The 15,658-nt window shown below is 37.4% G+C and overlaps 1 protein-coding gene across 1 annotated transcript; it reads right to left on the bottom strand.

The window, feature by feature from the left end:
* Nucleotides 1-805: 805 nt before the first annotated feature.
* LOC109100666 (paladin-like) lies at nucleotides 806-15,310 on the bottom strand. The gene is made up of 20 exons (XM_042737176.1): nucleotides 13,585-15,310; nucleotides 13,168-13,353; nucleotides 12,648-12,750; nucleotides 12,291-12,478; nucleotides 11,633-11,795; nucleotides 11,348-11,508; nucleotides 10,668-10,743; nucleotides 10,229-10,380; nucleotides 9,986-10,079; nucleotides 9,696-9,800; nucleotides 9,474-9,569; nucleotides 9,219-9,353; nucleotides 5,859-5,975; nucleotides 5,576-5,755; nucleotides 4,623-4,820; nucleotides 4,415-4,555; nucleotides 4,199-4,270; nucleotides 3,834-3,974; nucleotides 2,490-2,645; nucleotides 806-1,060 (listed from the first exon to the last, which is right to left on the bottom strand). The coding sequence occupies exons 1-20, from the start codon at nucleotides 13,629-13,631 to the stop codon at nucleotides 911-913; spliced, it is 2,661 nt and encodes an 886-aa protein (XP_042593110.1). The 5' UTR covers nucleotides 13,632-15,310; the 3' UTR covers nucleotides 806-910.
* Between the last annotated feature and the right edge of the window lie 348 nt (nucleotides 15,311-15,658).

Raw genomic sequence — 15,658 nt, 5'->3', positions numbered from 1 at the left:
CCTGCAACTATACCTTTTCCATGAGGGAAAATCCATAATTGAGGATGAAGACAAAAAAGGTAATCAAAATTAATGTAACTTGTTTAAAACATTACACAGCTTGCATTCTAATTAGGTATGTCTTTAATTAATTACAATTAATATATATATAATTTTTTTGCATACTTGATTCTGATTGGACAATCTCATCCAGATAATGTACCGTCAGGCAATGATTATTGCAAACCTAGACCCTGTCAGAAAGTGTGTCGGCCTTAAAACTTATTTTAAACTTGGCATTATTTTTAAGACTGAAGTCTAGACAAGGAACAGCGGGTTTTTATGTATAATTCAAGTCTGAAGGACAAGAAGGATAGAAAAGATGTTCAGTCTAAAACTTCAGGCTATTCAAACATTCGAGCTGTGCTATTTTTCCCTCTTTAGTTCAATTAATTGAATGGAATTATTAAATGATCTTTAATGAGCTATAATGGACAAATAACACACTTAACCGTATTATCTAATGACTTAATAAAGCAAATTGTTCTAGAAATACGTATAATTTAATAACCATGTACAAATGATCACCCAGCAAGACTGTCACATTAAGTAAAATCTCAATTAATTAAATGTTTTATATAGAAATGAGGTGACATTTTTATAACAGTGTGCAATTTTTTTAAGGACAGCATTAAAAATGTTATAAGCATTAATGTGTGGTTTATTAGTTTAACCATCTTCTGTGTTTGTTGTCTTATATTTTACAAGGACAAAACAACACTGCAACGCCAAAGATAGAGTCAAAAATGTAAATAAGATAACAGAATGCATTAAATCACTTCTTGATTTAATGAGTCTGACAGAAATTGTATTAAAAACAAATTTATGAAATGTGAGTCAGTATTTAGTCATTTCAACATACGGTGCCTTTCTAAATAAGTTGCCCTCGCATGGGAATAGACTGGACACTGTGTGGGAGCCAGCGGAAACGGAGCCTGGCCATCGGAGAGTCGTCAGGGTTCTCAAACTCAGAAAAGCCCAGATGGTTGAGGATGGCATAGACACCAGCTCTAGCTGCCACCTGCAAACCAGCACAACTCATGAATGCATATCTATATAACACATGTCTTGGTGTGTGTGTAATGGGGTTTACTGCAAGACGTACACTTATGTTCATAAGTGGTGCAGCTGCTCACTTGTCCTTAAAGGATGGAAGGATGACAGTAAAATGCTTTTGTGGCCTTGACAGAATATTAAACTGATGCATTTCCAATGTACTTCACAATTTAAAAAATCCACAGAGCTCAACTTTCATAAAAACCTACAAAGTGATTCAACAGCTAATTCTACCTCAAGAACAATTGGGATGCTTTTCTTTGTAAACATGAGGACAGACTGTTCAGTGGTCAAATGAGGTGATAACCTCTTGCTAAACAATTCAAGTTCAACTATATCTGTTAGAGCAGGGTTCTTTAAACTAGCGTGTAATCCAATAAATACACTACCATTCAAATACTTTTATTCAGCACTGACAGAAAAGACATATATAATGGTACAAAAGATTTCTATTTTAAATTGATGATGTTCTGTTGAAACCTTCTATTCAAAGAACCCCCCCCCCCCCACAAAAGTAACATGGTTTATACAAAATATTAAGCAGCTTAACTGTTTTCAATATTAATTATATAAGAATTGTTTCTTGAGTACCAAATCAGAATATTAGAATGATTTCTGATCATGTAACACTGAAAACTTAAAACTGAAAAGATTACACAGTTTTCAACTGTAAAAAGTAAGAAAACACTAGGTGCCTTACAGTCTTCCAATTCTCTTACCCTTCAATCCAAGGATAAAAGATGTGGCTATAAACTAAGGTTTGACTCAGGAAACCTCTGAATGAGACCGAATACATTTACAACTTCATATTGACAGACTGACATTTTTCCATGAATGTTTCATGGAAGTCAGAACTATGTTAAGCTGCAGCACAGTGAGCCAGATAAGTGTTCAGACACTCATTTTGCCACAAGGCACTGGTCTGCTGCACCATGGGTGTCCTCCCGTCAGCTTCTCAAGGGTACAGGAACATTTTAACTATATATAGGCTTGTGTGTTGAGTAGGAGTGGCAGGTTATACCTGTATCTCTATTCAAACAGAAAGTGAACGTACAGTGTAACTGCTTTTTTTTTTTAAGATATCTTCAAAACAGCACACTTTTATACTTTTATCTTGATTTTTTAAAACAAAAACAGGGTCATCTGTAACATAAACTCATACTCTAAAAGTAGGAGACCACATTCTGAAGCTGTTTTTTTTTTTTTTATTTAAACCTGGAAATAGTTTAAGTGTTTTGTAAACTGAAAAAAAAAAAAAAAAGTAAACTGAACAAGAAATATTTAAGATTCTGCACTCTTACTAGGCCACTGCAATGAAAATATATTATGTAAGTGTGAATATATTATAAATGTTTTTTTTTCCCCCTGAAGTAAGCAAGTGAGTCAGACTTCACCTGGTACATCCACTGGCTGAAGGATCGCCTCCAGGAGTCTTTCTTCTCCAGATGGAGGTAGCAGTTGAACAGGATAAGATAAATGTAACGCTCGAGGTACTGCAGGCTCCTTAACCGCAACCACTGAGCATCAGCTTCTGATTTAGCCATCTTAATCTGAGAAGGAAGAAGTGGTAGTGAACTCATTGTTATTCCTCTAGTTTCCTTGTTAATGGTGACAAAATGCTGATGGCACGACATAATCAACTGTTCAATCATTTTTATTAATTTTAATGTCCATTTAGTTGGTACGTTTGTCTCGTGTGGTATAAACAGCCTCTGACATCTACACAAACATGTGATTACATCAGTTTACATCGAGGGGCACATTGCTTGGTTGACTGACATACATATTACAACTTCTGTTCTTGACATTAATTTCCTTAGCAATCTACTGAACCTCTATCTTTTTATTAGATAATTCACAGAAATGTGTGTGAAAAAAGGCCAGAATAATGTAACATTCAGATGACTTACCCATCAGAAAATTCATTAACTATTTTTCATCTTTTCCATGTTTTATTAACAGAGACAGTAAAGGAGATGACAGGACAGGACATGAGGGGGAGAGCAGGATCAGATATTTGTGTCATCTGCATAAGCAGTTGGAATAAGTTTAAAGCCAAAAGCCTTTTTTTAAAGCCAAAGTTTGGTGCAAATTAATTAAGACATAAATACTGATTAAACTAGTGCAAATTCAAACATGATACTTGAAACTTGAATTACATCTCTGTCTATCAAATACCAGATTTTTGAGCTTTTATAACAACTGTTTCATAATAACAATATATGTAACTAATAATGTATATCTGGGATCTAAATGAGTTGCACCAATACCTCAGAACATATTTCAAAAGATAAAAATATAAAGTCTTGGACCCTAACAAAGTATTTGCAGGCCTTTTCAAAGCAGTCTTTTGGAAAGCTCTCTTCTCATTTACGCTGCTGTTTTTCAAGGTCTTTACTTTAAAATAAAAGCATTTTTTTAGCCTCAAATTAAACACATTCAGAGTGCTCTAAGCACTGCAATGGGCATTACTAATCTCTTGGTCCTTTCCAGCGGATCAGCACAAATGAGATAATTGCACCTATATAGACTTTACAAGGCTATGTTAGAGTACAAAAACAATTGCTTTGGAAGCAATCTATTATTCAACATGGCTCCTAAAAGCACTGACTTATTATCACTGACTTACTATTATATACCTTTTTTAGGTGATGTTTCCTGCTGAAGATTATGCATCCAAAACACATAAAGAAATAGTCAAATGAACAACATAAAAGTTACTTAACATCACAATTCACCTGTCTGTAAGTGGATATGATGATTTCCCGTAAATGGTAATGCATGGGGGTCATCGTTTCACTAACAACATCCAGAGCGACGTCCACTTCTCTCTTCACACGATGGCCATCAGGTAACACCCTTACAACCTGCATCACCACCTGAACGCACACACATGCATGCATGGGTCACAATTCATCAAATAAAATGTTTTTTTAATCTATTTCTATAATAGAAACAATTTTATATTAAATGCATTAAACACATTCATTTACTTTGCATGGGTGGGTTTATTAATCATAGAATTTATGTGTTCAAAATTAGCAAAGTGTTTGTTTTAAAGCTGACACTGGCAGCTGTTCAAAGAAACACAACCTCAGTTCACCTCAAACTCTCCTTTGGTGTACTTGGCGTCTGGAACACTAACAATCTCATCTTCTTCACACTCAGGAAAGCCCTGAAGAAAACAGAGCCAGGTTTATGAAACTGATTTGAGCTTAGTTTAAACATTTTTCCTCTTCTAAACTATGTCCTGGAGATGAATACTTTATTTCTCACTTCCTCCCTCCACTTAAACAGCTGATATCTGAAAATGACCTACATTAATGTGCCACAGGGTGAGAGTGGCGATCACCATGGCTGCAGTAGTTCGGTCTTTCCCATTATGACAGTTGAAGATGAAAGCACATTTGGGGTTTTCAGCCAGACTGCTCTTCATGGCCTCCAATAAGTGGTCAAAAACCTGAGGGAGATTAAACATTTTAACTAAAATGTCAAATCTATACCATGCTTATAGTGTATTTACTTGCCTCTTCTTTAGGTGCACAGCAGTCAGACATGGGAATCCTCTGGTAGCTGAGACTTGGATGAATGCTCTTCTGATGGACAAAGAGCTCCTCTATGGTGTGACAAGTCTTAAACATCCTCATCTGTTTATCCTGCTCTGTAATCACCTCAAGCCACTTCTCACACCTCAGGACGTCCTGCTTCAGTGCCAGCTCCATTTCCTGTGGAGATGGCCATATTGCTAAAGCTCCTTAGGTTGTTAGATCACAGCAGCAGTTCTTGTAAGTGAAACTGAAAAATGTTCCTCTCACTTTCATCTTAATTTATGATAAAATCAAAAGCTATTGTACCTGTAAAACTGGAAAACATTTAACAACACTTTAAATGGATCAAATAGTCGTGCAATAAAATAAGAATAAAATATGGCCTAAAATAAGATGGTCACTATGTCACAATGTATTTACACTCTAGTGGGGGGAGTCGTGGCCTAATGGTTAGAGAGTCGGACTCCCAATCGAAGGGTTGTGAGTTCGAGTCTCGGGCCGGCAGGAATTGTGGATGGGGGGAGTGCATGTACAGTTCTCTCTCCACCTTCAATACCACGACTGAGGTGCCCTTGAGCAAGGCATCAAACCCCCAACTGCTTCCCGGGCGCCGCAGCATAAAATGGCTGCCCACTGCTCCGGGTGTGTGTTCACAGTGTGTTGTGTGTGTTCACTGCTCTGTGTGTGTGCACTTCGGATGGGTTAAATGCAGAGCACTAATTCTGAGTATGGGTCACCATACTTGCACTAAATTAAATTCAATACAACATTTAGTGCAGTTAGTGATAGCTTAATGCGCTGCACTGTATTACATTGCACACAGCATGCATGCTGTACCTACAAAAATGTGTCCAGCCCCTTCACATAAAGCCACAACTACCCTCTTCAATTCCATTTAATACATACTACTACAACCCTGAACAGAATTGCACCTGGAGCTGCTGTGGATGTTGAACACAGACTGGAATAGGCTGTTCCAGACAGCCGGGCTCTCGTGGGGTGAACATTTGTCCATTTGCCTCCAGCACAAGCTCCTCCTGCAGATTCAGCCAGAGAATTGTAGAGTGCCCTCTCCTCTGGTCTGTCAGGTAGGACATCACAACAGCCAAAGCCTGAAATGGGCACAAACAAGCTTTGATTATTTTTTATTAGACTTTACAGATGGCCACAAATTAGGAGCTTGTGCTGCTGAAATGAGATTTAGAAAGGATTTACCTCAGAGTTTGGCTGGGCCATCCCATATAGAGCCATTTTGGAAACTCGTCTGAAATTGGCCACTTTCATCTCCTTGGCTGTACTGAGCAGATCCGTTGCTAAAAACTCACTGGACACCTTTCAAAATTGAAGATATTATGTGCATAATGCGCATGCCTTTGTTTTAGGGATCATCTGCTGAGCTACAGGAGGAAGAGGTCATAGTTCGCCTCTGATAAGAGCAGGGCTAGAAAATCTCATGTTTATGAGATTCAGTCTATACTGTCAGTATGTGTTTTTAGAAAGACTGGCATATCAGATATACTCAAGCAAGAAAAGGACTATTCAAGGATAAAGTAAAAAAAACAAACAACAAAAAACTATAACCTGATGCATATGAACATACAGGTGCATCTCAATAAATTAGAATGTCATGGAAAAGTTCATTTATTTCATTAATTCAACTCAAATTGTGAAACTCGTGTATTAAATAAATTCAATGCACACAGACTGAAGTAGTTAAAGTCTTTGGTTCTTTTAATTGTGATGATTTTTGGCTCACATTTAACAAAAACCCACCAATTTACTATCTCAACAAATTAGAAAACCTAATAAGACCAATAAAAAAAATACACTTTTAGTGAATTGTTGGCCTTTTGGAAAGTATGTTAATCTACTGTACATGTACTCAATACTTGGTAGGGGCTCATTTTGCTTTAATTACTGCCTCAATTCAGCGTGACATTGAGGTGATCAGTTTGTGGCACTGCTGAGGTGGTATGGAAGCCCAGGTTTCTTTGACAGTGGCCTTCAGCTCATCTGCATTTTTTGGTCTCTTGTTTCTCTTTTTCCTCTTGACAATACCCCATAGATTCTCTCTGGGGTTCAGGTCTGGTGAATTTGCTGGTCAGTCAAGCACGCCAACACAATGGTCATTTAACCAACTTTTGGTGCTTTTGGCAGTGTGGGCAGTTGCCAAATCCTGCTGGAAAATGAAATCACCATCTTCAAAAAGCTGGTCAGCAGAAGGAAGCATGAAGTGCTCCAAAATTTCTTGGTAAATGGGTGCAGTGACTTTGGTTTTCAAAAAAACAAACAATGGACCAACACCAGCAGATGACATTGCACCCCAAATCATCACAGACTGTGGAAACTTAACACTGGACTTTCTAGCAACTTGGGCTATGAGCTTCTCCACCCTTCCTCCAGACTCTAGGACCTTGGTTTCCAAATGAAATACAAAACTTGCTCTCATCTGAAAAGAGGACTTTGGACCACTGGGCAACAGTCCAGTTCTTCTTCTCCTTAGCCCAGGTAAGACTCTGACATTGTCTGTAGTTCAGGAGTGGCTTAACAAGAGGAATACGACAACTGTAGCCAAATTCCTTGACACGTCTGTGTGTCATGGCTCTTGATGCCTTGACCCCAGCCTCAGTCCATTCCTTGTGAAGTTCACTCAAATTCTTGAATCGATTTTGCTTGACAATCCTCATAAGGCTGCGGTTCTCTCGGTTGGTTGTGCATCTTTTTCTTCCCCCACTTTTTCCTTCCACTCAACTTTCTGTTAACATGATTGGATTCAGCACTCTGTGAACAGCCAGCTTCTTTGGCAATGAATGTTTGTGGCTTACCCTCCTTGTGAAGGGTGTCAGTGATTGTCTTCTGGACAACTGTCAGATCAGCAGTCTTCCCCATGATTGTGTAGCCTAGTGAACCAAACTAAGAGACCATTTTGAAGGCTCAGGAAACCTTTGCAGGTGTTTTGAGTTGATTAGCTGACTGGCATGTCACCATATTCTAATTTGTTAAATGTGAGCCAAAATCATCACAATTAAAAGAATCAAAGACTTAAACTACTTCAGTGTGTGTGCATTGAATTTATTTTATTTATTTGAGTTGAATTACTGAAATAAATGAACTTTTCCACGACATTCTAATTTATTGAGACGTACCTGTACTTTAGTATAACTATGTAACTATGTTTTATTACATATTACTTTTTAAGTGAACTTCCTGTATTAATGTGGGATTTGGTTACCAGGCATGAAAAAAATTCTGTTGTTGGGTGATTTTAACATTCATGTTTGCATGGTCATCACACCTACTCTAGTTTATACCTCTTAATTGTGGAGTACCACAGGGATCAATCCTTGGCCGGTATTGTTCACCTGTACATGCTTCCATTTTTAACAAATATAAAGTATTCTTCCATCTATATGCTGATGATACTCAGATCTATTTTCCTTTAGAGCATAATGATAAAAATGGCTTACAACCATTGTTGGCCTGTTTAGAAGAACTTAAGCTTTGGCTCTCAAGTAATTTTCTAAATTTAAACGAAAATAAAACTAAAATAATTATATTTGGGCATAAGGAAAATTGTGTTTTAGATGTTGACTGTGGCTCTCTGGCCCCATATGAAACTCAGTGCACTAGAAATCTGGGTGTTCTGTTTGATCATAACTTAAAATTTGACAAACAGATCAGTGCTGCTGTAAAATCATGCTTTTTTCTTCTCCGTCAACTGTCTAAAGTGAAACCCTTCTTATCACAGAGTAACTTTCAGACGGTGATCCATGCTTTTGTAACAACTTGTTTAGGCTATTGAAATTCACTTTATTATGGTGGTTCTCAATCTTCCCTCTCCCGTCTACAGCTAGTGCAAAACGCAGCTGCTAGACTACTCTCTTTGACCTGCAAGTATGAATCAGTAACTCCTATTTTATCTGCGCTGCACTGGTAACCCATCAAATACAAAATTGATTTTAAAATTCTATTATTTGTGTAAAAGCCATCAAAAATTTGGCCCCTCAGTACCTGACAGACCTGCTCCGTCAATACAACCCTTCTAGAACACTGAGATCCAGTGATCTCTGTCTACTCATCATCCCTAGATCTAAACTTTAAAAACCAGGTGATCGCACTTTTGCAACTGCAGGTCCGAAACTCTGGAACAGTCTACCTCTTCATACTAGATTAGCCCCCTCTATTTCTGCTTTTAAGTCTGCTCTAAAGACATATCTATCCTCTCTCGCTTTCAATACCCCTTGATCATTGGTTCAATTGTTGTTTTGATATTGTTGTGTTTTTTAAATTTGACAGTCTTGTTTAATTAATTTTTTTCTGAGTCTTTTTTATTCTATTCTGTACAGCACTTTGGTCAACTTCGGCTGATTTTAAATGTGCTTTACAAATAAATATTGTACTGTATTGTATTTTTATCTGTTATAATATATTTATAATCTATATGTCATCATAGCAAACACAGAATGCTCCTTTAAAGTTAGTGTATGATTTCCCTTTGGCTATGTTTTAGGTTTTCTATAACCATAAACTAATGTGCTTGGAAAGTTCTGTGAATCAAGAATTGTTCGCCCTTACCAGAACTCGAATCCCATCAGTTATAAGGCTGGCTGGTGCTGAGAGTTCAGAGCTATCCATGCTGGCCAGCAGTCTGTAGATCCAAGCGTTCATACACAGCCACTGACTAAAGTTCTGAGGAAATGCCTGTGGATACTACAGAGATGGAGAATGGAGAGAGACAGATAATGTAAAAAGGTTTAAAATAATGGCATATACTGACAGAAATAACTGCTTTTAAATATAATAGTATGGTAGCACTTAGTTTTGCAATACCTGATCATGAAGATACGCATTGAATATTAACAGGTACACATAGCGTTCAAGACTTTGCAGTGTTCTTTGCAGGAAATAGCCTTTTGTGCTGCTTCCCTGTCAAAAAAAAAAAAAAAAAAAACGTGTGCAAATGTGACCTTCATTTAAAGAAAAAAGCAAAAATGAAACCGTTTTATAGCAGTTTAACAACACGGACACAAGAATGTTTTAGTTGAGACATACTTGAATCTGGTAATCTTCGCCAATGCCTTCAAGCTTTAGTTTGTTTTCATACACAGCATTTTTTATGTTATGCATCTCAGAGCACATGGCAACAGCATCATCAACCTATGGTACATATACATAAAAATAGACTTAAAATTAGTTATGTAAAACCATTCATTGAATAAATCCTAATGCAGTATATGTTTTGTAAGACATAAAAGTCTTCTATTACTTTTGCAAATGAATACACCCTTGAAAGCAACTGGACTACTTCATGAGTTTTACAAACATCATTAATACACTCTAACCTCATCAAGGACTTGTTGACCTTTAGGTAGGCGACTGATTAGCAACTGAATCACTTGGAAATCCAATTTGTGTTCACTCTTCTGTATTTCGTGCCTGTGAAAGAGATGAAGTGTAAGTAGAACTTAAACAGAGAATGGACCTTAAAACACAATATTACCACAGTAGAGTGTTATTAATTAATCAATACTCTTCTTTGAGAAAGTAAACAGTAATTGAAATTGTACTGACAGTTTAATAGGTACCTGGGGCTCTTTGATGCCCCCTGCAGGCGATGGAAGACTAAGGCTCCCAGAATTAAGCCAAGATTGGTGCGTCCCACCCCCACCTGGCAGCTGAAGAGCAGTGCAGGCAGAGGTCTAGAGCTGTCCCGCATCAAAGAGAGGTTTGGGGTCTCCTGGAGGACACAAAGGTAGATGAAATTGTAAAAGCACATTGTCCAGACTTTTGTCTGTGTAAATACGGCTTGCAAAGATTGATGTTACTGGTGACTGTGAAATATAAATATGGTTTGCTGGCTAGCGCTGGGTTTAAAGTTCTGGGTTCTTGGGATGAATTATTGGTTCAGTGACACAAATCATCAGATATAAATAAACCAGAGCTCACATGGAGTTATATTAAACTTAGAAAGTAGAGGGAGAATATAAGTAGAGGGAAGATATATAATGTTCATGGAGATCTTACCCTGAGTATATTAACAAAGGCATCAAATGTCTCCTCCAGTGGTGCCCCTTCCATAGGGAGCGGCAATCTGTAATATCTAAATTCATCAGATTTTATCATTAAACAATACACAAAACTAAAAGAATCTAAAAAGTAAGATTAGTTTTGATCCACATATGCATGTCTTTGTGCATCTATGGGCACTACTTTTCGCCAGGGTTTTATTTAAAACAGATTTCTGCTATTTTTAAACAAGGATCAAAAAAGTTTCTTGGAAAGTTTTTCCCATGTCGTCATCAATTATTTTTGATACTGTTCAAATGCCTTTATGTTTCGGGTCAATAAAATAAAATACTTTAGCAAGGATGCATTCATTTATCAAAAGTGACAGTAAAAACATATATAATGTAACAACTGTAAGCAACATTGTTAAAAAGATGTTTTCTTGAGCGACCCAAATAATGATTTCTGAAAAATTATTTGACACTGGATCAATGGCACCTGAAAATTCAGTTTTGCACAAAGGAATTAAACTTTTAAAATATGTTAAAATAGAAAACAGCTATTTGGAATTGTAATCATATTTAACAATACATTTTATTGTATTTTTGACCAAATAAATGCAACTTTGGTGAGCATAAGAAATTTAGAAATTTAGCATAATTATAGATTTTATTCTGTCATAAAATATGAGCAATTACCTGTGCAGTGGCTGACTGAAAAGTGGTCTTTTGTAGACCTCCTCAGTGACATGAATGTCCTCCTCTGACAGAATCTGTACCTGCTGAGGTTCATCTTTAAAATGCTCAATGTCATTATAGACATAGAACATATTTTCACTCAGCTTGGCAAAGTCACACAGCTGGAGAAAATATCAGAGAATTAAAAGCTGACACTGAGCAGACACTATGACCTCTATCAACATTTCACCATAAAAGGATGGCAAGCGGTCCTCCTCATACAACTTGTTCTGCTCTATAACAGACCTCTTTCCGGATGGAGAGCTCTATTTGCTCTGCGCTGAGCTCTCTGTCTAAGTCATGCAGGTTCTCATGGAGGTTCTCTCTTCCTCTGGGAGTGTACGGAATAAAGTCTCCATCTGAGCGGAAGAAGACCACTGGTTCCTCCCTCAAACAGATGAAAATCACCCTGTTCACATATTTTTTGGGACAAACAGCAATTAACCTGATCAATATTTGAACGTCTATCTGCAGAACATATGGTTGTCAGGGTGGTTAAGACCTCTGAGTTGGGACAGATGAAAATCACCATTTTACAGGAAAGTACAGAGATTTGATTGTTACTTCCCATGTTACACTCTTAAAAATAAAGGTTCTTTATTGGCATTAATGGTTCCATTGTTCCTTTCTTTAGATTATTAAAATGTTTTTCACAATGAGAAAAAATGGTTCTTAACTGTTCACTGATAGTTTCTTTGGTAAACCAAAAGTGGTTCTTCTATGGCACTGCTGTAAATTATTTTTAAGAGTGTAGGTCAATTTTATGCTACATAAAAACATAATATCTAACATATCTAATGGTTCTTACAGAAAGAAAATAAAATGTAATGGGATCCGAAAGTGAACGGTGTTCATGGAAAGTGCCTCACTGCCTTTAATCTTACTGGACAAGGACAAGGAGCACTCACTGACCTCACAGCCGTCAATCTGCAATCTCTGGAGGACCTGTTTGAAACCACTCAGGCTAGGTTGACCCATTCCAAAAAGGGGGTAGTTTCCCTTGACCTTGCGGAAGTTGGGGGACCCGTGGCTTTTTGTAGTATTTAAGACATCAGCTCTATTGTATACATCCTGAACCATAAAAAACTCCCCCTGGACAATATTAAAGCAAGTAATAAAACTTATTTCATCGTAAATGACAAGAAATTTCCATCAATGATCTACATTTCCTGCTCATTACTGCATTTTCCATTACACCTCCAGGATTTTTAAAGTATTAGGCTCTAAATATTTAATTTAAATCTCAAAAAGTGAAACATACCAGCACTAGGTAGTGCTCCGGCAACAGGTCAGATATCCTTCCCATCGAGTAGTTGGCAGATTGGATCTTGTCATGAATCTGAAACTCTTCCCTGCAGTTTTTTCTGTATAGAGACAATAATTATAATGGACAGTTTACCCAAAAATGAAAATTTCTATACAAGTTATAAAACTGTATGAGTTTCTTTCTTCTGTTCAGCACAAAAGTTTTTTTTCATACTTTGGAAGTCAATGGCTACCAGCAACTATTTGATAACTACCTTTAATATCTTAATATCAAAATATCTTCTTTTGTGTTCAACAGAAGAAAGAAACTCATGCAGGTTTGGAACAACATGATGGTGAGTAAACAATGACAGAATTTTCATTTTTGGGTGAACTGTCACTTTAAGTCAAAGTGAAGCTGTTGACGGTATCTACAATAGTTTTTGCTCAAAGAGTAACACACGGGTGTGACATTTTGTGCATATGAGGGCCCTTACAGACAGTTTTAAAAGCATCATGTTGCACTTGTCACTTACGTGATGACAACAGGGGCCACCTTGTTTGTGATGATGGATTTGGCCTTGCTGTTGCGAATGTTCACCGACTGTAGGAAGCGTCTGTGCTCAGCCATGCCGTTCCCTTGGTGATCAGCCTGGTGTGTAGGTGCAAACGGAGCAGCCTGGGAAGTTGCACTGGCACTCGTACCCATAATCTGCACAGAGCTGGAATGAGGATTTATACTGTGACTAATATAAAGTAAACAGGCAGACATGCTAGTCCTTTTACATGGGGTTATTTCTAACATTTGCACTTTTTAAAGAACCAGACACACTTCAATTTCCTGGAACCCCAACACATGTAATGCACAACAAAACCCATTATTAAAACACATTATTGAAGCTTTGAATGTGTCAAACTATCAAATTTGCAGGTGCATAGCATGAATGGCTTACGGTCTCACAGCTGTGCCGCGTGTGTTCACATCCTTTGGTTTTTGCATCTTAGTTTCAGCAAGGGTTCAGGTCTGTCTTTAAGTGCAAATCCTGTCAACACGAACTCAGTTTCCTGTTGCTAGCAGAATCTTAACATAAGAAGCCTTTTATTTCAACTCCAACCACCACCAATGTTTTGCTAATCTCTTTTCTTCTCTTTCTCGTTCAGTGCCTCTCTGGTTCTCTTCTCACCGTGACAGGATAGCCGTTCCAACCCTTCTGGGGGCCACAAAGAAATACAGTACATCTGGCAACCAGACGACGGTGTGGGCGGCTCCAGACATTCACAGGGACGGCCCATGCAAAGGCCATGACGGAGACATTACAGAAAGCCAAAAGTGAGAGAAAGTGCAAGATGAAAGATTTCTGATGCCTTTACATCTACCGAAATCTGAAAGTGTTTGATGTCAGAATCATGAAGCCAAACGAATTTCCTGCTTGTACTGCAGAGATAATGCAGTTAATTAAAGAAATCCTATTTCTCCCCTCCTCTTTCATAAGATCAAGTTTGTGCCAGAGAGATATCACTGGGAAATATATGATAGGTCTGTGAATGTCATTAGGACATTCCTGCCTTATGTTTATATAACTGGCTGGTCTATTGAAAGTTTGGGATACTGAGTCGCTGGCACCAAGAGCAATGCTGCCCTTTTCAGGGGCTTGATTTAAATTCCAGTTGTGTCCGAGTATCACGGTCACAGAACAAAAAACAACAACAAAAAAAATCTCTAAATATGGATGGGAAAGGATGCATTTGTACAATGCTGCACAGATCAGTGCACAGATATGCAGTGAGTGGGAGTGACCAGTGATTGGCACATCCTCATTCTCGCTAAGACATGAGTTTAAAAATGTGTGTTAGGCTTTCAGTCAACATTACAATCAGACTTTGAAAATACTGAAACAATGACCATAAGAGGCCCTGTAACACAACACATAATGCAAAACACGATTTTTAAAAATGCATGGGGAGTCAAACCATGCCCTAAAATAAAATAAATCAAGATTTTCTCTGAACCACTAATAACCTTTGATAATAATAAAACCTTTTTATTTTATAATACTAAATAAATGTTAACCTATTGTAAATTTTAATGTCTTTATTAATGAATTTAGACTTCTGTGGTAACGGTATTAGTCAAATGATGTCTTCATTTGTTTCTTACTTTGGCCATTAATAAAATGAACTATAGAATCCTTGGAAATAAAGAATATTTTAGATATTTTTTAGTGACTCTTTCTGCATATGCCAGGAGCTGGCGAGAGACTCATGAATCATTCACTGAACCGAATCGTTCAAAACACTGATTCATTTAAACACTCCACTATTAATCTGTGAGTTCTTTGGAACTAATTTTGTTGTTCGTCTCAGAGTAAAAAAAAAAAAAAAAAAAAAAAAACCTACCTGGCAATATAGTATCTAAAATGCAAGTTACTTTAACTTTATTAAACTGTTGTATAAAAACAATATCCCATTCTCTATTTATTTTGTTTTACAATGTTCTGAGAGATCATGTAAATCAACTCTCGTGTAGTACTTAGTAAGTACACTTGTCAACCAGCATTTCACAGGATGCTGACTGATAAGAGAATCAAATTTAGCTATGCCAAGCACAGATTAAGACAAAATTACATGACTGAACACTTAATAGAGCACATCATATTTCTACCCTGAAGTAGAGACAGGGTAATAGGACAAATATTATAAAAGTTTCCTCACCTGGTTACCCGCTCTCTCACACACCTGTCAGGACTTGAGAGAAACAATTAAAGGTAAAAGAAGACCAAGTCTATGTCACACTCATCTTGAGTCCTGTCAATTAATGTCCCTCACAGATCCAAAGACATGCAGTCAAGATGTCAATCCAGCAGAGCGAGTCTCAACAGACAGCAGTGCAGATGGATAACTCAGGGGGAGGAGAGGAGGAGGAAAGAATGGCCACCTTCTTCAGCTGCCTCTTTTACTGGCAATATATACATATATGTTATGGGAGAGGAGGATGTCGGTGGGTGGATTCTCATCTTTTCACCAGTC

This window comes from Cyprinus carpio, chromosome B13 (assembly GCF_018340385.1).
Source record: "Cyprinus carpio isolate SPL01 chromosome B13, ASM1834038v1, whole genome shotgun sequence".
Lineage (NCBI taxonomy): Eukaryota > Metazoa > Chordata > Actinopteri > Cypriniformes > Cyprinidae > Cyprinus > Cyprinus carpio.
This window is presented reverse-complemented; position numbering and strand designations above follow the sequence as displayed.